This window comes from Hypomesus transpacificus, chromosome 11, assembly GCF_021917145.1.
Source record: "Hypomesus transpacificus isolate Combined female chromosome 11, fHypTra1, whole genome shotgun sequence".
Taxonomy (NCBI): Eukaryota; Metazoa; Chordata; class Actinopteri; order Osmeriformes; family Osmeridae; genus Hypomesus; species Hypomesus transpacificus.
This window is the reverse complement of record NC_061070.1, coordinates 7,010,360-7,031,408: the sequence shown is the minus strand read 5'-3', so window position 1 is coordinate 7,031,408 and position 21,049 is coordinate 7,010,360. Positions and strand designations below refer to the sequence as shown.

Below are 21,049 nucleotides of genomic sequence, written 5' to 3'. Positions count from 1 at the left end.
GCTGGAGGCGTGTGGGAGCGACAAATCAGGACAATAAAGTCTGTTCTCAATACCACTCTCTCGCTCTCCCCAGGAAGGATAGATGACCCTTCCCTCCGTGCTTCCTTTATGAAGCAATGGCAATAGTAAACCACAGGCCCCTCACTGTGACAAATTTAAGTGACCCAAACAGTCCAGAACCCCTTACACCAAATCACTTGCTCACACTTAAGTCTACAGTAGCCCTCCCCCCACCAGGTCAGTTCACTAGAGAAGATCTCTTCACACGGAAGAGGTGGCGACATGTACAGTTTCTAGCAGAGCAGTTTTGGAGTCGCTGGCGCAAAGAATATCTCGCCAACATTGCCACCAGACAACGTTGGCATGTCCAAAGGAGAAACTTACAGACAGGCGACGTAGTGATGATGAAGGATGAGGATTTGCCTAGGAATGAATGGCGACTTGGAAGAGTGTTAGAGGCTATAGCAAACCAGGATGGGTTAGTCAGAAAGGTTAAGATACAGTTGGGGAACAGAAACTTGAATCATAAGGGAGAGCGCATCTGCAAGCCTTCAGTAGTTGAACGCCCAATACAAAAGCTAGTCTTATTAATGGAGACTTGAATGTCGAGTAGTAGGTTTTACTGATTTTCCCTACTGAATTATACGTATATTAATTCCGATAATCAAAAGGGAAAACAAAAAAAACGTGTGTAAACTGTATTTTCATGTTGATTTAAAAGGGTCTATGACTTCAATGTTTTCTATTTGTAAAGACATCTCAGAATTGCACAGTGTGTTTAAGGTATACAACCTTCGATGTATTCTTTGATGTGTTGATGTTATTGAATGCTTGTTCAGGGTCATTTCTATGGAAATCATTCGTATTTGTTGGAATGTGAATTAATAATTTGGTGGGAGTGTAGATGACCCTGTCCATCCACTGTAAAATTTTATATTTTGTATGTTAAATTTGGTATAAAGGACTTCTTATTTTTAGATATTAAGAATTGTATTTTGTTAAAACAAAAGACTTTTGTTCTGATAATGTGACCTGTGATCAGGATGTTTAGAGGTGAAAAGGCGGATGTTGAGGCGAAAAGGTTGCCCGCCAAAAAAGGCATTGTGAGTTAGTTCTCGATTAACGGTTCAAGGTTTGCTACTCTACTAAAAGAAATGACAAGCTCTTACGGTGTTCACAGTAATATGTTTTATAAAGTTCAATAAACGCAACAGTTTTATAACACTTGTCGTCGAGCCATCACTTAGTAGAGATAGCTACAATCCAAAATGCTATTCTTGATATCCAAAATTCGAATTTTGGATATCAAGAATTCATTGGTTAAAAGATAAAACGGCTTGCCATAGAATTGAGAAATATAGGTTGCTTAACGTTGCCAGGACGTCGCGGTTACGGACTGACAACGTCACAATATTACGTTGCGGTTACGTTCTGGCGCCCTTCACTTCCTCAGAGCTTGTTTAACCATGCGTGTCCACAACAGCGGAGCGGCGCGGAGCGTCAGCTTCCAATTCATTTTCAATGAAACCGGGCGTTGACAATCGCTTACGCTCCCACAATGCCCTACACGAGCGTCAACGCCCGGTTTCAGTGAAAATGAATTGGAAGCCGACGCTCCACTCCGCTGTTGTGGACACGCACGGTAACCGTTTATTAACGGTAAATTATTACCGACTCGCAGCATTATGATAACACTGACTAACTACAAAAACTAGATAACAAGCAAAAAAATGGTCCGTCTACCTGTAATTTTACGTTTTCTGTAGCCCTTGCTAACTTACAGTACCTGTCTGCCCTGCACTGACTAGCTAGGTTATCGACAAGTCGGCGCAAATTTACAAATTAGCCGTTTCATCAATAAAATAAGAAACATTTCAGCGACTGAACTGCCTATTTCTCGTCACATTTTAATTTAGATGCTGATTTACACGTACCGTTTATCTGAAATATGAAAAGTAAAAAATGACAGTTGTGAGGTTTGTCCGCCTCGCTCGACATCTTGCAATGACTTCTGGGAAATCAGAAGCGTTCTCGCTGGTCAAGTCATCATCCAATGCATCCTCGATGAAAGGGGCGGATCAGGAACATTTCCGGGTATTTTTGGCGTTCTTGGTGACTTGTGTTCTTTGGATTGGAACCGTACTTGGGCAATAAAAGATGACGTCAAACGAGTTCGCAAGAACACAAGAACGGAAAAAAACGTGGATTGATCATATAGTTAATATAACTAGAGTAAGCTACTTTCGTCTTCCAAGATGGCGTCCCCATTCATTTCTATGAAAAGTGCTCAGTGGCGCAGCGAGGCAAGCGAGAGCGCGAGACTGGACGCGGCCATCTTTCCACTTCCGTGTCTTCCTGTCTAGCTTTAAACAGTGGATCTTTTTTTCCTAGCTCCGAGAGCTCATGTAAATCGGCTATCGGCCAATGTGAACTTTTGTGCTCGTGCCCTCTTAGTATCCGCCAGCACATTTGCAGGCAACTTTCATTGACTAAGAAAATAAATGGGTTGCTAGTTTACCCATTTCGGATTGGTTTCAAACTTAGCAAAAATAGGGAAAAATTATTCTATGAAAAAGCTAGTAGTATGAGCCAGGTTCGAGAATCAAACAAAAATTATTGGGGGAGATAGTTTTGTAAATGTTGAATGGAGTTAATAGAATAAAAACGACCGGAAGAGTCGGAAACCTAACCGTACATGCAATACCACCTACATCCACCCGGTGGAGCCACCGTTGCTTCAAGCCGAGGGGCGAGGGGTGGGGGCTTGGGATTGATAAACAGCCTCTGACTTGCTCGTTGCCGCAACGTCGCCAATTAGTATCGACGACGAATGTTTGGTCATTGAATGACGTTGCGGCAACGTAAGGGCAACTGTGTTAGCTGGGGTAGGCCAAGTAGCGAGCGTTTTGTAAAGAAATTAAAACGGGTCGCACCATAACGTTTATTTGCAATCACACAAATGCTCCCAAATATATTTTGAGGCAGCACAGGGCAATGTGGTCGCAATTTCGAGGCCTGTTTCAGGGAGAGTTCACGTGGCCGTGGACAATGCGTTTTGCAATTGTGCATCGATATGATCTATGTTCTACCTCTCGGGCTGCTTAAGAATGGTAAGTAGTAAGCTAATAGGGATCCATATAAGGGGCCTCCTTTCATAATTAATGTAGGCTATTCATTCATTCGTTTGACTTTTTTACATTAATGATTAAATGGAGTAAACCCCGCTGGAATCGATTGATGAAGTCTAATAGGCTACTAATGTAACATTTTGAATAACTGTCAGTGCATTCCTATTATTAAATGCCTGTCCTTTTCAAAATTTCCCGCCATAAAGACGTATTTAATCTACTTGTATGAGAGTAGATACCAAATACACGCTGGACCTGGACCTACTGTTTCATCTGTCGCCTGTAGCCACTGAGTCAGGTCCATAAATGCAGGAGCACGCACATGCACACACTCTGTTGTCCCTGTTGTAATGTAGGCCCTTTTGTGTTGTAATGTGGTCATGAATATGTGAAATGTTGATACAGTATATATTAATATATTGCATCTGCTGCATGATTGTGTAACTTACACTATGCAGCAAATTGTATTTGCTTAACTTTTTAGAAAGGTCTGACCAGGGACTGGGGTTGCAAATTAAGAACATTTTATGCAACACATCTACAACGTTATTTATGTATGTAATAATGTGCTCTGCATTGTCCCTGACAAATAAACAAAATATCTCGACGATTAGTCTGACATGTGCTGCTTAGGTCTGAGTAAGGAAGTCGGGTGAATGTAAGTAATGGGAGGGACTAGCGAGTGTTAAAGCGAAGTGGTTTTAAGTTTTTCTGTTTACCATTTTCCAAGATTGCTACAAAGAATGGAGGGATAGCCTACTTGGATAGTCGTGCTTAGATCATAGTTGAAAAGCGTCGATTTTCAATTAGAAATCATCTTGTGTGATGCATAATTTGTTTCTACAGAACATGCGTTGAATTGGTGAGTAGTCAAAATATTTCCTTCGCTTCACTTCCTTCAACACAATACGTACAATACCACTAAATGTACACAACCGAAAACGTATATGTTTTAATGGCCGTGACCAAAGTAACACTTAATCTATATTGCTTTTACGTAATGAGCAATAGTAGGGCCTACACAAAATAAGCACAGAGAACAGGCGATGTAAAGTAGGTTATTGAGCTTAGCTGCCTGATGTATTAGGAAAGAAAGACTATAGAATGTATAGTATACTAAATGCATTTTGTGTTGTGGATCAAATTAATATATATATATTTTTTGCAATTATGGTTTAAGTTTGATTGTAAGTGTTTCCTCCATAACTTGGCTACAGCACAGACGCTAGATCAGCTCTTTAAAACCCACTTTTTTTTACTTGGTCAGAAGACCTGGGTTACTCATATTGTGAAACAATGACATTTATCGGTGAACCGTGAGGAAATCTAGCATTTTCTGCTGAGTTTCTGTGGCCTATAGTCATAAGGTTATCCTGTGACACCATACACCGTATATTTGGCCACTTGCTTTACTGTCATGGTGTCACGTGGCCATTTCACAAATCAGTCATGGATCGCATACAGGTCCATTTGTGTATTAGAGTTTGTCTTCCAAAGGCAGGGTTTTGTGACACAGTTTCAAATAATAATTAAAATAATCAATGAAATAACGTTATCAATTCACCAAATTACAATCCTTTGTAATGAGGTCTCTTATCATCCTGAAATTACAGACCAGTACAAAGCCTATTTGATCAATCAGGATTTTATATCCATTGAATAAAAACTAAAAGAAAGTGACTTGAGTGTATTCAACATTTTATTGTGAATGATAATGTGAGGCAAAAAAATGTAAAAAATTGTATTTTCCACTCAAATTAATGTAAATTATTTGGCTAGCGTGCATAACGTGTGAGGATTCTCTTTTCACTTCCCTAACTTAGTTCAAATAAAGCCTAGTCAAGGCCCAATGTTATGTTTGTGCTAAGCCCTGAATGTTAACAATGTCTGGTGCAGACTGGTTTATTATTCTTAACAATTTCACACAAAGCAGAAAGAAAAGCAACAACATACCTGTACAACTGTAAGCCTATATTTACAATATTATGAATGAAGGTTTATTTGGTAGCATTTCGTACTATCATATTTTACTTTTTGCATTACTGTACAAAGTTAGTGGTTAGTGGTGGAGGTGCGCTATTTGATAAATTCCCCTGTTCCCACTTCCTAGGGCTTCCAGTAGGGAGACCTGAGGCCAACCTATCCCCGCCCCCCCACTCACACACACGCACACACCCTAGCTCCCAAACTAAAATCAGGGCGCCCACTCTGACCAGGTGAATTGACCCACAGTCCCACACAGTGACATTATTGACATGATGTGCCGATTTCTTTTTTTGATGCGGGCGCCCTGTGCCACACCCGGCAAGATGCCCATGTCGCCTATGCCTAAATCCGCCACTGGCTCTGAATTAGGAGTAACATATGCACAACAAAGTGCAATGCACTGGGATGTATGTTGTATACTCATGCACAGCTGAGTGCTTCTAAGTAATATCCCCATGACCAAGACAATGTGTATCTACTTTCAACTTTCAAAGCAACTCAAAGTCTATGGACATTTCCAGTGTCACGAAGGCTTCCGAGGGCCTATGCTTTGAGTGGTCAATTAACATAGCTAGCAGCAAGTGTACTGATTTATTAGCAGAATAGATTCTCTGTGTAATTGAAATGCCAATATTGGAGTATGAATCAGTCACATTGCCATGAGACACTGTAACTAAGAGCCCATGTTTAATCTGAAAGGAATTTGCCATCCTTCTACCACATATACAAACAAGGACATGTTACAAACTGTGGCTGTAACTTTAATCTAGATGCCATTATTAAAGACAGATCCACAGCACTTTCACAGTTGCGGTGCCAAGAGGCCCACAGGCATGGGGATACAGTTAAGGTTGAGGGATGTATATATTCCACTGAGTCTTAAACTTGGGAAACCATTGTTAAATAGTTTCTTTCTCTCAGAAATGGGTCATCTCGCCATGACATCCTCTTTTACGCTGTGTATGATGGACTTATCACGACTTAATTATGTTGTAGGAGATGTTCCTTAGCCATTATAGGGCTCTAAATATGTTTTTTTTACTTGGTAGCACTGGTGCTCCCAACTAAAATAAGTTAGGAGCACCAGCAAATAGTTTGGAGCACCCACCAAAATATTATTTTCAGCTCTTAAAATTTTTAATGTGAGTTAGCTTCCTGTCCTGTGACAACGGAGAACAGTGTCAAGGAGTGATTGATGGCTCATTTTAAACAATCTCAAATCTGCATTAAAGTTAAGAACTGTAAAGTTGAATAGAATAGTAGACCGGTCACTGTATCAGCTCACAGCAGGGACATGCTGTGCAGTAGGCTAATTAGCGAGCGTTTTGTACAGAAATTAAAACAGGTCGCATCATAGAAATTATTTGCACTTGCACAAATACTCCCAAATATATTTTGAGGACACACACAATTTCGGGAGCATTTGCGACAAAAATGGTCGCAATTTCAAGCCCTTCTTTATCACAGAATGGTTAGGGAGATAACGGGTCATGTGAGCATAAGGCAACAATATGTTTCATACGATAAGCACTGTTCTTCCATATTCCATATATTTATTTATTTCCTCCTCTTTGTGGTGTCAGAATTACTTTTATTTCTTCTTTCTAGGTAGGGATTCCAGCTCTCTGGACTATGCACTACAGCACTATGACTTGCAGTAAGGGGTAGTGGCTTAGTGTTGATATCCCTGACAAGTACACCACAGTTATAGGTAGGTGCGTATGTGTGCTGTGTCTTTTATTTGAGTATATTTTGGGCCTTTATAGCCCTTGTTACAATGTTTTAACCAACATTTGTTTTTGTTTTTTTTGCAGTTACCCTCAGCTTATTTTCTTAAGATCCCCCACCACCCACACACATACACACACACTGTCTCCCCCTCTTTCTCCTCCACCTTTTGGTCTCTCTGTATGTGCTGTCTTCTCACTGTCTGTGTGCATGGAAATGGATGGTGTGGAGGACAGTGTCAATTCTGCCTACGTGCCTGTTGCTCTCCACCCTCACATGTCTGAGGACGAGGAGGCTGAGGGCCAAGGCCCCGATGTAGATAGGGCTCCACTCTTGCCCAAACACCCCACAGGGCCTCTGGCTGTCCGTCATAGCCCAGAAGACTCATACTGCATGGTATATGCCATATTCTTCCTCATGGGAATTGGCTCCTTACTGCCGTGGAACTTCTTTATAACAGCTAAACAGTACTGGCTGTTCAAGTTGAGCAATGGCTCTGACCCTGCTGGACACATAGAGCCTCGCTCTGACCTCAGCGTAAGTTTGAACGTATTGTCTGTAACTCTTACACAACTTTCTCTGTTTCTCTTTCTTGCATGTGCATGTTCAGTCCATGTTCAGGTCCTTTCACATCTCACTCAGGTCCAGTTGAATGTGATTATAGTATAGGGAGTATATTGAGGAGCAAGTGAGGACATTATTCTAGGTTCACTGTTATTGCCAATGGAGCTGAGGCTGCTTCAAAGAAAGTTGATTGGTATGTCATACTATGATAAAGGTGGGTAGTTGCCCATATACGTTTTTACATACCTTTTTTTTCCTTTCAGGACTATTTTGAGAGTTATCTAGCCATCGCCTCTACTGTGCCGTCTGTGTTATGTCTTATACTCAACTATCTGCTGATTAACAGGTCTGTTGTCTCTTGTTTTTGTTACTGTTTATATTAGTGCTGTCAAAAGATTACAATATTTAATCGTATTAATGTCATGGTTTAATCGCAAGTAATTGCACATTTTTATCTATTCTGTGTCCATTAATTTATTTGTGTCCCATTTATTTTTTCTAATTTGGTTGCTCTTATCAACATGGAAAAGGGGATGAGATTGCTTTGTGCAAATGTTTTATTTATTTATTGAAAGCAACATTGCAATCACCTGGCTTTGATGAGGGGGCGGAGAACTAGCATCAGCTGTGTGCTTGGCCATCAAGTGGTTTTTCAGACTGGACGTGCTGCGATGATAGCTCAGTTGACAACGACAAAAAACAAAGATCACTTTGGTCTTGTCAACATAATTAATGTCAAGTAAATGTTCCATTCAGAATTCTGTTGGCATCCATTTCGGCGTCTCGCGCTCGCCATCCACTCAAAACGTAACGCTAGCCTACTACTCTTTAGCCGGCTCGCAAGCCCAAACAAGTGTGTGCGGTGTGCCTGTTGTTTTTTTCCGGTCTAGCTAGATCCGGTGTGGTGTTGTAGTTTTTCTAACGTCGGTAGTTGCTGCAACAGCATGTGAAAACAACTCCAAAGTTTGCTTGGCCAAAAAGAACGTTAATCGCGTGATAAAAAAAACGACACAGTTAAAATGGGTTTGCGTTAAGCCGTTAATAACACGTTAAACTGACAGCACTTGTTTATATTAGTGCTGTCAAACAATTAAAATATTTAATCGCGATTAATCGCATTAATGTCATAGTTAACTCGCGATTAATCACAATTAATCGCACATTTCTATTTCTATCTATTCTAAATGTCCCTTGATTTCTTTTTGTCCCATTCTTTTTTCAAATTTTAATGCTCTTATCAACATGGAAAAGTGGTTCGGATTGCTTCGTGCAAATATTTTTTGTTATTGAAAACAACATTGCAATCGCCTGGCTTTGACGAGGGGGCGGAGAATTTGCATCATCTGTGTGCTTGGCCATCAAGTGGTATTTCAGACTGGACGTGCTGCAATGATAGCTCATTTTACAACGACAAAACACACAGATCACTTTGGTCTTGTCAATGGAACCATTTGGCAACTTTTTAAAAGTAAACTTTCCATTCAGAATCTTATTGGCATCCATTTCGGCGTCACGCGCTCGCCATCCACTCAAAACTTAAAGTTAACCTACTACCAGAGAATGTCTCATATCCGGAAACGGGCTCTGCTACTACGCTTTAGCCGGATCGCAAGCCAAACAAGTGTGTGGCGTGCCTGTTGTTTTGTGTCCGGTCTAGCTAGATCCGGTGTGGTGTTGTAGTTTTTCTAACTTCGGTAGTTGTTGCAACAGCATGTGAAAAAAAACTACAAAGTTTGCTAGGCCAAAAAGAGCGTTAATCGCGCGATAAAAAAATTTACGCCGTTAATTTGGGTTTGCGTTAACGCCGTTAATAACGCATTAAACTGACAGCACTAGTTTATATACAATATAATAAATATAATCAAGCTGTGGCATTAAACCATTATGCAATATTCACTATCATGTGATCATTTGTATTTCTCAAATCAAGAAATGACTGCATAATGCATGTAATGCGCTTGTCAAGTTCCCTTTTTAACATGTAGTTCTCTAACAGCTTAAATAAATATCCCATACAAGCCTTATGAACACAGATTTGTAGCAAAGAGGAATAATAATAAAAAAAAAAATATGAAAATAGTGAGAACGACTAGATTCAACCAGTCTCACTGTAAACATATGCCTCCATGCTAAATTGCACATTACCATTTGCATAAACTAAGTTAGGGTTAGTCTTGTCCTAACCCTAACACCCAGTTGTCCAGGCATGGATTAAGGCCGAATCCCAATACTACCCCTTACCCCTTCCCCTTAGTTTTGCGCGTTCCCGTGAGAGCTAGTGGTGTCCCAATACTCTTTTGGAGCTAGGGGAAGGGCTAAGGCCGAATCCCAATACTCCCCCTTACCCCTTCCCCTTAGTTTTGCGCGTTCCCGTGAGAGCTAGTGGTGTCCCAATACTCTTTTGGAGCTACGGGAAGGGCTAAGACTAAAACCAAGTAAGATCGGGAGCTTACTTGAAACCTAGGGCTATGTGAAAACTGCGCGACCAGCAACAATGGCGACCAGATCATCCAGAGTCCGATAAATGTAATATTTTCGGGTTAATTAATTGATAAAAAAATAATGACAGTCTTGTTTTGTGTTATATACAGTCATTTACATGTATATTTGCAACCATTTTCCTAATTGAAACGTTTCTAAAAATCGCTAGTTTGGTAGGCTACGCTAATCTTACAGTTCTGAATTGCACAACAGTCCCGCATTTCTTTGACTAGCATGTCTACAGTTCTAAGTAAACTCCATTAGCAGCGAATATCGTTTAATATCAGTGCATAACACTACTTGCTTTGGAAATATAGAAACGTGCTAGATGACGTACCTGTAACCAAGTGGCGTCCCATTTCCTAGGGCTATGTAGCCCTTACCCCTTACTTTCGAGGGCCAAGGGCAAGGGGTAACGCCTTGTCCTAGCCTAAAACGTTTTCAATGGAGATCTTCAAAGAATCTTGAGACTACTCTTAATCCATGTTAGGGAAACTGGGACTTAAATTGTCAGGTTAGACTAGTTTAATTAAGCCTGTCTGTTGCATACATAGTAAGACTGACTTAATTTGGGGTAGAAAAGTTAGCCACCTCTCCCCTTGACTAAGCCTGTGGTAAGAGCTTTGTTGCTATTCCAATGTTCTGGTGGTAGGTCATTATCTTAGCATTATTTTTAGTAAAATAATTTAATTGGTTCATTTAAGTGCATGACATTTTTACTAGGTCTGCTTTTTCACAAAAACGACATTTTATTAAATGAGTGAGTAGATGACCATACAGTGCATCCGGAAAGTATTCACAGCGTTTCCCTTTTTCCACATGATACAGCCGTATTCCCAAATTGATTAAATTCATTTCCCCCCTTAATTCTACACACAATACCCCATAATGATAATGTTTTTTGTTGTTATATTTGCAAATGTATTACAAACTAAAGAGGGTACAATTTCTGGAAGTGTGAGGTGTGCTTGCGTCCATAGCAGATGGGTCTGTCTTATTACTTACATTTTACAACTAATATTTAAGTATATTTTAAATAATTATGCATAGACCTACTTATTAGCGTATTTAGAGATTCATTAGCAGCGAATTTCGTTTGATATCCGTGCATAACACTACTTGCTTTGGAGACATCGATATACGTAACCATAACCAAGTGGTGTCTCATACCATGAGAAACCTCAGTTTCGAGGGCTAAGGGCTAGGGGTAAGGGGTAGGGGAAGACAATTGGGATTTGGCCTTTATGTTCTACTATAGGTAATTGCGCGTGGGTTAGTGACGTTAGTGACGTCAGTGACGTGTTGATTGTGGGTAGCAAGTTAGCCACCGTTGGCTTCACTTTTCTACTTAAATCAAACCAAAACCATGCACAGGAACGTAAAATCTAATACAAACAACACAATTGTGACCAAGACAGACCTATTAACACCAACAATGTCTATTTAGTGGAAAAACTGAATGACGAATTAGGGTGGAAAAATAAACGATGATAATAAATATATTTGAAAGATTATAGAATCAGAATCAGAAGGGATTTTATTCGCCATGAATGTTTGCACAAACAAGGAATTTACTTTGGCAGGGAGGTGCATACATTAAACATATAGGAATATTGCAACTTAAACATGTGGACTAACTATACAAAAGGAGCAAAGTCTAGCTAATACTGAGGGGGGTCTAGCTAATACTAAGGGGAATAAAAAATTATATAAAATAAAATATAAGTAGCCCTAATTAACAATCTAACCTAAAAATACAGATAGTGCAAACGATACAATAGTGCAAATTGCAATGTGCAGGGTGTCATAGTGCAGATTGTGATTTAAAGTCAGTGTGAGTCCTTGGCCTTGTTAAAGAGGCCAACAGCAGATGGGAAGAAACTGTTCTTGTGGCGTGAGGTTTTGGTCTTGATGGACCGCAGCCTTCTGCCGGAGGGGAGTAGCTGGAACCGCACCTCATAGGTTGGGCCTTGCCATTCCACAAGCACACCCAATAAACAAAACAAAAAATCACATACATAAGTATTCAAAGCCTTTACCATGACACTCAAAATTAAGCTCAGGTGCATCCTGTTTCCACTGATTCTCTAAAAACATAAGAATTCCAAAGGCTATAAGGCAATCGCCAAAGATCTAGAAATCCCAGTTTCAACCGTTCGGAATGTTATCACGAAATTTGTCACAAGTGTTAAGACAATTCAGGACTTTGCACAAAGAAGAAACACAATGAGAGAAGTCTACAAAGATTGGTGCGGATTGTGGAAAAAACACTGCGCACATCTACAGAGCTTCAGGCTGACCTGGAGCAATCTGGAGTGGTGGTTTCAGCCCAAACCATACGCCGCACACTAAACAAAGTAGGGCTCCATGGGCAAAGACCAAGGAGGAAAGACTAATGTTTGCAAAAACTTTCATAGAAGAGTCATAGTCTTTCTGGGATAATGTTCCATGGACTGATTAAACCAAAATGGAGCTCTTTGGGAATGCAGCGCATCAGTTTGTTTATAGGGGATGAAATGAAGCCCATAAGAAAAAGAACACCCTACCTACAGTAACACATGGTAGAAGTTCCATCATGCTGTGGGGCTGCTTTACTGCCTCTGGTACCGGAGGCATTGAATGCATCAAAGGAATAATGAAATAAGGGGATTACCAAGGCATTTTAGAGCAAAATGTCGGACCCAGTGTCAGACAACTAGGTTTGAGTCGAAGGTCTTGGGTCTGCAGGACAACAACCCAAAGCAAACATCCAACAGCACAAAAGAATGGTTGAAAAGGAAAATATGGACAGTTTTAAACTGGCCAGCAATGAGTCCTGACCTAAATCCCATTGAAAACCTTCAAGAGGAGAGAGCTGAAATCTGCCATTTCAAAAAGGAATGCAGCAAAGTTAAAAGAGCTGGAACACATAGCAATGGAAGAGTGGCAGAAACTACCAGCAGACAGGTGGAAGAAGCTTCTTGATGGCTACAAAAAAGTCTACGTTTGAAGGCTGTCATTGTTGGCAAAGGTTCTGCAATAAAATATTAGTGAGGGGTGCCATTAATTGTGTCTGGGGTATATTTTCTGTTTGTATTTTTTATTTCACTATACTAATGCAAGCATGTTTGTGTGTTCAGTAACTTTGGACATCTAATTAAGTTATTGATGATACAAAATTGGTTAATTTGCATTTTATTTCTTAAGATGAAAGGAAGTTACATTTAAACATCAAATTAAATCACACAGAAAAGTAAGAAGTATACATTACCACACCTCCATTCCGATCATACCTGAAGTGTTCATGAAGAGTGCAGTCCTTGAGAAATGTTTCGTACATCCTTAAAGTACAGTATTGGATAGATCCCTTTGTTTGATCCAGAGTTTCTCTAGAGTAAGGAGAAGCTAAGAAGGGTTGGCCATTTGGCTGGCCCATCTCCCTCCCATGGGGAGAAGGAAACGCCAGGGGCCTCATGTATAAACGTTGCGTACTCACAAAAAGCTTGGTTACGCTGGTTTTCACGCACACTTTATGATGTAGAGATTTACTTGACGTGAGAATGTGCGGGCCGTCCGCTAAGTCTTGTCTGGCTCTGTAACATGGCAAATTTTAACTGATAAGTGCCGAAACTCACCAAACATTACAAAATAAAGTTTCCACTACTACGTTTATGACGTTGACTATTCAAAAAACATAAAAATAAAAGTTTGATCATTAATGTGGATGATCACATCAAAACAGGAAATGCTATAGCCTTCTATTTAATCCGCCACCACTTAATAACTTCTGTTAAACTTGAGGGTGTCAAACCAACGACAAAATCACTCAGAAAATGCATGTCACGCTAACCCTATAGCTGCCATGCTGTTACGATGCGCCACCTCTCGTTTCTTCATTTAAAGTTTTACATCGGACCATTTCTTCTTAATTTCTGCCATCATGGTCCGGTTCTCTGAACCCACAACTTTTATGGCCCTATAATAACAATAATGATTTTATTTGTAATGCACTTTACATTTTGCTAAATCTCAAAGTAAAAACAAGAAAGGGCGCAAATAGTGACAGTTTTCCACTCCGCCAACTTTCTTTTGTCGCTAATACCTGATGACAGGCCGCCAAACAGGACACATTTTCTCGCCTCCAACTTTGTTGTCAGAACCTCGATCTAACAGTCTACATATTTCTTTGAATAAATGCTGCAGAGTTTATTAAATAACGTTCATTTTTGGTGCAGCGTTTATTCGAGGGCGACGTTTATTCGAAGGCGTCATAATGCAACGTCGGGGGGTGCTAATGTGGTTTGCAGTACTGCGTCTTACTTAGGTGCTCAGATTATCATTTTGTTGAAGGTTTGACTCACATAGATCACATATTCTAAAAATTATATTTTATATTGTAGTAGTTTGCAAGCATTTCTGCTTATGACCAAGCAAAATGTTTATATTCATATTTATGAGTTGTATAAATTGCGCTACATTTGCAATTCACTTCCTTTAAATTCCACACCTTAACTTCCCATGGAAAGTTTCTGTAAATGTTCCGCCCTTTCGCAATCCTTGTCACAAAATGGGCAACCTTATGCTGGGTTTCCACCACTCAGCAAAAAAAGGCATTACTCCAGGCAAAGGGGTGAATTTAATTATTTTATTGATTTTAACTTAACAATTTTCACTTGCTCTCTACCATTTGTCTCTTCAAGGCTGTCCCCCGATGTACGAATCCTGTCCTCCTTGTTTGTAATCTTGGTGGTGTTCATTGTGACCACTGTGATGGTAAAGGTGGATGTGTCAGGCTGCATCAGCCAGTTCTTCACTGGGACTATGGCCAGTGTGGCCCTAGTCAGTGGAGCCTCTAACCTCTTCTCTGGCAGTATGTTTGGAATCAGTGGACATTTTCCTATGAGGATATCGCAGGCTCTTATATCAGGTAGGCCTAATGCCCTGACAACTATTTATATCAAAACCATTTAGGGTTGACTCAATCTATCAATCTCTTTTCTGCCAGGCCAGGCAATGGGGGGCACCATAAGTGCTGTAGCATCCGTGTTGGACCTGGCTGTTGCCAAGGACGTGACAGACAGTGCCTTTTTTTACTTCCTGACTGCTGATATGTTCATCCTGCTCTGCATCATCATGTACCTGATTCTGCCTAAGCTGGTTTATTCACGGTCAGTATTAACAAGCCAGCAGGCATGCACGCGTACACACACACACACATACACAGATGTACATACAAACACACAACATGACTCATGCTGTTTTGCTGCAGGGGTTTATTACTTATGCTCAGCTTCACAGAGTGCTGGAAGAGAAAAGAGGAAGCAGGAATATAATGACTGCCGAGTCGTGTCCTGTTTAGGTCTACAAAACCACAGTTGGGTGAAACTTGACGCATCCCCGAAACTGCGGCACCTGCGTCTGGCTTGATCGAGGCTATGTCTCTAGGGGTTTTTCTTAACCTTTTTTTTGCGAATATGCAGCATTGTGGAAATGCATTTATATAACACATTCCCTTGGCCTTGTTTTGACCTCAATCGGTATCATAACATCAGTATCACCCAAAATGCTTAAGCACACAATTTAGTTCCGAGGACAGCTAGTGTATTACATGACAAAATCATACAGCAAACTCATGTATAACTGTGTGCAATGAACTCCTTATTGTAATTAATTGGAGACACAGAGGATCTGATAATGGATATATGCTGCAGAGATGGGTGGTAAGTAAAAAGGGTATTTTTACTTTCTTTAGGTACTACATGTTGGCAAGTTCATGTACCAGTCCAGGAGCTCTCTCAGAGGGAACTCTGCCCCACGAAGACACTGATGGGTTGAGGGCATCTGCAGGCACAGTGCCTCCTCTAAGGCCCATCCTGAGGAAAACTTGGGTACTGGGTCTGTGTGTCTTTTATGTGTTCTATGTCTCCATCATGGTCTTTCCTGCTGTCTCCTCGGGCATTCAGTCAGTGCACAAGGACACAGGAAGTCCCTGGACTAACACTTACTTTGTGCCACTCACTAGTTTCTTCCTCTACAATGTGGCAGACTTCTGTGGGCGGCAGGCCACCTTCTGGCTACAGGTGCCTGGTCCGACCAGCAGGTGGCTTCCTACCCTAGTGGTGTTGCGTACCATCCTGATCCCCCTCCTTATGTTCTGTAACTACCAGCCCAGGGACCACTTTCACACAGTGCTGTTTACCCATGACCTCTTCCCTGTGATCTTCACCTGCCTTCTGGGTATTTCTAATGGCTACCTTGGCACCCTGCCTATGATCTATGGGCCCAAGGTGGTGCCACAGGAGCTGGCAGAGGCCACTGGGGTGGTCATGTCCTTCTTTCTAACTCTAGGATTGGCATTGGGCTCAGCCTTTTCAGTGATCATCGTCCACTGCATTTGAACTTAGTCTGAACATTAAACATGGTTACCGCTCAATATTTATATGGAACTGTGCAGAAGCTAAGTTGGCCTAACAAAGTTTGATGGAGGACTTCTTTATGAAAAGCAATACTACTGTACAGGAAATGTATTTTACCACCAATAACACAAAACCTTGTTATTGGTTATGACTGACTGAGGGCATAAAGGCATTGAAACGATGAACTCTAAATTCATACTCTAAAGGACACACTTCAGGGCTGTTATGTGCAATTTGACAGGACCGTACCAATGTTCCTGGAATAAGTGCTCCCTCTTCTGGTTAATGCTTGATGCATGGTGAACCAGCCAAGCGCGTATCATGAGTATGAGGTGTATCTTCAGAGAACCCATGGAAGTGACTACAGCTCATTTCACCCCATGATGCAGTTGTATGCATGGGTGTATTTTAATGTAGTTATGACATTTAACCCTTTTGGTCATTTCAACAGATGTGTTAGGTCTGGTCTGCTGGTGTTATGCATGTCCTGATTTGATCATGGAATTTCACTCAGTTTAATAAAACTATTCCATCAACACCTTTTTGAGTGTGTTCTTCTTGTCTAGACTTCTTTACTTAAATAGGGCCTTATAAGGACTGAATGAACACCTCCACACCTAACATAGTATTTGCTATGAAAAATGACTTATAGACTGAATATTTCAAATGGATAAACACATTACCTTGATCGGTGCCTATGTATAATTGTTTACACTTTGTAGGTGGTGAATTGAAAGACGATTGGTGTTTGTCCCTGGCTTGGGACCAACAATTCACTTTTGGTTAGATTCTCAGGGAGATAATTGACTCGTTAATATCTGACTCCAATTTTAGAAATGTGCACAAGTGCGTTACCTGTAACCTTGAGTGCCAAACAGTTAATGACATGAAACTCTGACGTAGGTAAAAATCGTCTGCTTGATCAGAGCACCGACCCTAAAGTACGCGTCGTTTATCTCTACTAATAATATGTATTTAACCATAGTAGGATATGTAATCGATCACTCAGAGGCTCTGGTAAATTACTTTGGAGCATGGAGATCCACTGTAAGTGACTCAGAGACCTTAAGTAAAAACCTAATCCAAAAGTCTATGTTTATAATCAGTTAGCCGCATCAACCAGACTAGATCAAAGTTTTCACCACCGTAGCTTGATAGATACATTTCAAGGAGAACAAGTTACTTCAAGGTGCACAATAATAGTTTATTATCTAAATAGTAAGATAATCAATACAATGATAATGAAATATCATCAAATACAAAACATACCTTCAGAGTAATGGTTAACAAAGGTATTCACAATGAAGACTAGGCGCCTAACGCACCGGAGCCGTATCGTAAACAGAACTCAAAGTGATTGGTAAAACTTCTTCCTATATATACCCAAGCCTGACTAAAATGGGGACACCGGTCATATGACTGAAAAGTTGTCTAATGCATACAAATTCAAATTGGATCATTAATCAAGGCTGCAGTAGACCAAGTGGTGCCCTTGCAAGACAAGGGAATATGTTAAACACATGTTGGTCTGCAGCAGGCACAAACTCTGTAAATCCTGTACATGTACATGTTACAGTAATTAAATTATTACTAAAATGTAATACATAAAATAAGAAACTAAATCATATCAAACATTACATTAAAAGCTGTTTAGAACTATATTTACAAGAACACAACTATAAATGATCATTTCAGAGTCTTCCTCTGTCCATCTTCCTCTGTCCACCTTCCTCTTCAACTGTTGAGATCACTTCTCCAGAGGTGTGTCATTAAGGTGTGATTGTCATTTTAGCATTCATGCAAATCAACAACTATCCCAGACGAGTGTCTGGGTGACCAGTGACAAAGGGGCTGCCAAAACAGCCCTACAACTTTAAGACATAAGCTCGCTTTGAATACCCTGTATACAGAAAGACTCACCCCTCTCCTTTACGACATCCCTGTAAAACAAATGAGAAACAGGAGCATGAAAGAAAGCAGGGTGAATCTAGTAGCAGAGGTGAAATCAGGTGGAAATATCCATGTTCTCTTTACTTATCCAGCCATGTAGAAACAGGACCCCGGAGCTCCATTCTCAAGTTGCTGCTCTCTGTAGCCTTTTCATCTAGAAGCAACCAGTGGAGTCTGGTAATTCACAGAGCAGGAATTTCCAAGTATGGTGTGAGGGAATTAAGTTGCATGCGTGATATCCCCTCAGTCAAAACCCCCACACCATATACTAATTCAGTCTATCAGTTAATCATGTGAATGTGACTGACAAATCGAATTAATCTGGGTGCTGTATGCATATCTATGTCAAAATTGTGTGTACTTTCTGTAAACAAGGTGTGACCTATGTTATTAATCAATATCTTTGTTGAAGATTCCATTTGAGGCTATTCAGGCAATCCATGGTGGAAGGCACAGCAACACTTGCACAATACTCAATTGCACTTGACTTCACTCCAGGGGCGTAGCCAGATTTTTTTGGGGGGTAGGCCTAGAAAAATATGGATAGGCATCTTTTCAGTTTTTTTTTACTTATTTACTTTGCGATGTGCACCCGGTGCATAATTCTTCTGAGATTTTTGGGTAGGCCTTAGAACAAATTGGGTATGCCTGTGCCTACCCAGGCCTACCCGTGGCTACGCCCCTGCTTCATTCATTCCATAGAGAGAAATATCTAGTGTCTCTCATTAAACCTGCATGGCGTACAGCACAAAACAATATTCTGCCAACAAACATTAAACAGAAGGTGTCTTTGTCACAACATTATAATTCAATTTGACATTTTTTGGGTCAAAATATGATCAAACCTCTGATCTCTTAAAAGGAATACAAATTGATAGCCTTGCACCATACCACATAGAGAAAAGGTAATTTATCATGAGTGAAACTTTCAAAGTCAATCTTGTGGACAAAGTTGAATCAAAGTATTTAATGAATACAGTCTTCAGCTTTGGTAAAATACCAGCTGAAGACTTCCAAAGCTGTACAGCAGGGTTTTAGCAGGGTGTACGGTATCTTAATTAATCCAAAGGACATTCCCCATCCTGACTGTTGTATCTGAAATCTAATACAAATGTCTGCTACTTAAAGACAAATCCCATTGGGAGAACTTATTAGTTAATAGCTTTACGAAAACAGCCAACCCCTTTTCAAGGTTACTGGTGAATAAAAACAAGGTAATTAGACATAACCTAATTTCTTCTCCACTCTTGCCTGTTTAAAAACAGGGGACTCACTTTCAGCTCAGCACATCATAGATCTCATAATGTAATCATCCTACCTGCTTATTATAAACATTTCCTTGGGGCTTCCAACTTTGCATTCAGCCTCAATGCTGCAAAGTTAGGCAGCAGAGCCAACACTGTTACGAAGATCAAATTGACCCCAAAGTTCTGGAGGGCCTGCAGCAAGTTCTACTTAGTCATACAATATATTATATAGTCCAATTTTTATATTTCATCACTATGATCCTTTTTTGGATGTAATATGCTTTTAGCCTAAATAAGAGTGCATAAGGAAAAAATAACATTCGGACCCATTAAAATAAGCTCTTTATGCACCTAACAACAAGGGTATACAATTAAACATTTTAAGAAATTGAAAAATAGTTATGTTCAGTATAAGTTGTTCAGCTCATTCATCCACCATTTGTATGTGTTTTATTGATGCCTCAAAAGCATTTGATTATGTGAACCAAAAGTTATTTGATAAATTATATAAGAGGGGTGTTCCTAAATGTCTGATAAGAATCCTGGCTTTCTGGTATGCCCAACAAATTATGTGTGTGAAATGGGGAAACTCTATATCTGCCCCATTTCACGTCTAATGGAGTAAGGCAGGGCAGTATATTGTCTCCATCTCTGTTCAGTGTTTATATGGACGATTTGTCAATACTTTTAAATGATTGTAGAACGGGTTGTAGGGTTGGTAACAGTATCATCAGTCATCTGATGTATCCGGATGATTTAGTAATTATCTGTCCATATAGTGCTGGTCTACAAGAGATGTTACGGGTGTGCTCCCAATATGGATCAGATTTTGATATCCAATACAACACAAAGAAAAGTAATATCATGATTGTCCGGAGCAGGGGGGACTCTAAACTGTCTTCCCCTGACTTCTTCTTGTCTGGAAACATCATTGATGATTGTAAATATTTGGGACATTACATCTGTGCTGACCTGTCTGATGACAGAGACATAAATAGACAGTGTCGAATGCTCTATGGACAAGCCAATATGCTTATCCGAAAGTTTGGTGCATGCTCACCACCAGTTAAGACCAAACTGTTCAAAGCCTACTGTACCCCCATGTATACTGCCCACCTGTGGAGGCACTTCAAAAAGAGTAGTATGCACAAACTGAATGTTGCCTATAATGATGGCTTGCGGATTCTGCTAAGGATACCGCAATGGTGCAAGCCAAATGTTTGTCAATGCGGATGTGCCCACCTGCCCTGCAGTGCTGCGCAGACTCATGTACAGCTGCATGTGCAGACTTACAACCTCTATAAACAGTATCATCCTGGTACTAACCAATCCAGCACTAAGCTCAATACGTAATTTTTCAAATGTGTGGACTCATTGGCGTCTGAGCCTCCTCAGAAAATTATGTACCTCGTGTTTTTATTATATGTTTGTATGTTGTTTCGTAATCTATGGACTTAGTAAGTGTTCTAAATAAAGTTTATATTGGCTATCCAGAATCTTTTGCCATGTGTAACTGTTCTTCTACTCTTTGAGACCATCTGATCAAAACTAAATATAATTTGGAATACCT

General features: G+C 40.3%; 1 protein-coding gene across 5 annotated transcripts; it reads left to right on the top strand.

The window, feature by feature from the left end:
* The first annotated feature begins 2,856 nt into the window (after positions 1-2,856).
* Positions 2,857-16,820, top strand: slc29a3 (solute carrier family 29 member 3). Of its 5 annotated transcripts, none has more exons than XM_047029949.1 (7): positions 2,857-3,110; positions 6,723-6,825; positions 6,929-7,379; positions 7,670-7,752; positions 14,567-14,793; positions 14,872-15,034; positions 15,619-16,820. In XM_047029949.1, the coding sequence occupies exons 3-7, from the start codon at positions 7,053-7,055 to the stop codon at positions 16,262-16,264; spliced, it is 1,446 nt and encodes a 481-aa protein (XP_046885905.1). In that variant the 5' UTR covers positions 2,857-3,110; positions 6,723-6,825; positions 6,929-7,052; the 3' UTR covers positions 16,265-16,820. The 5 variants fall into 5 exon arrangements, with proteins under 5 accessions (XP_046885905.1, XP_046885903.1, XP_046885902.1 ...); XM_047029947.1 differs by lacking the exon at positions 2,857-3,110 and adding an exon at positions 3,759-3,990 and having other exon boundaries at positions 6,723-6,829; XM_047029946.1 differs by lacking the exon at positions 2,857-3,110 and adding an exon at positions 3,760-3,990.
* Positions 16,821-21,049: the final 4,229 nt, after the last annotated feature.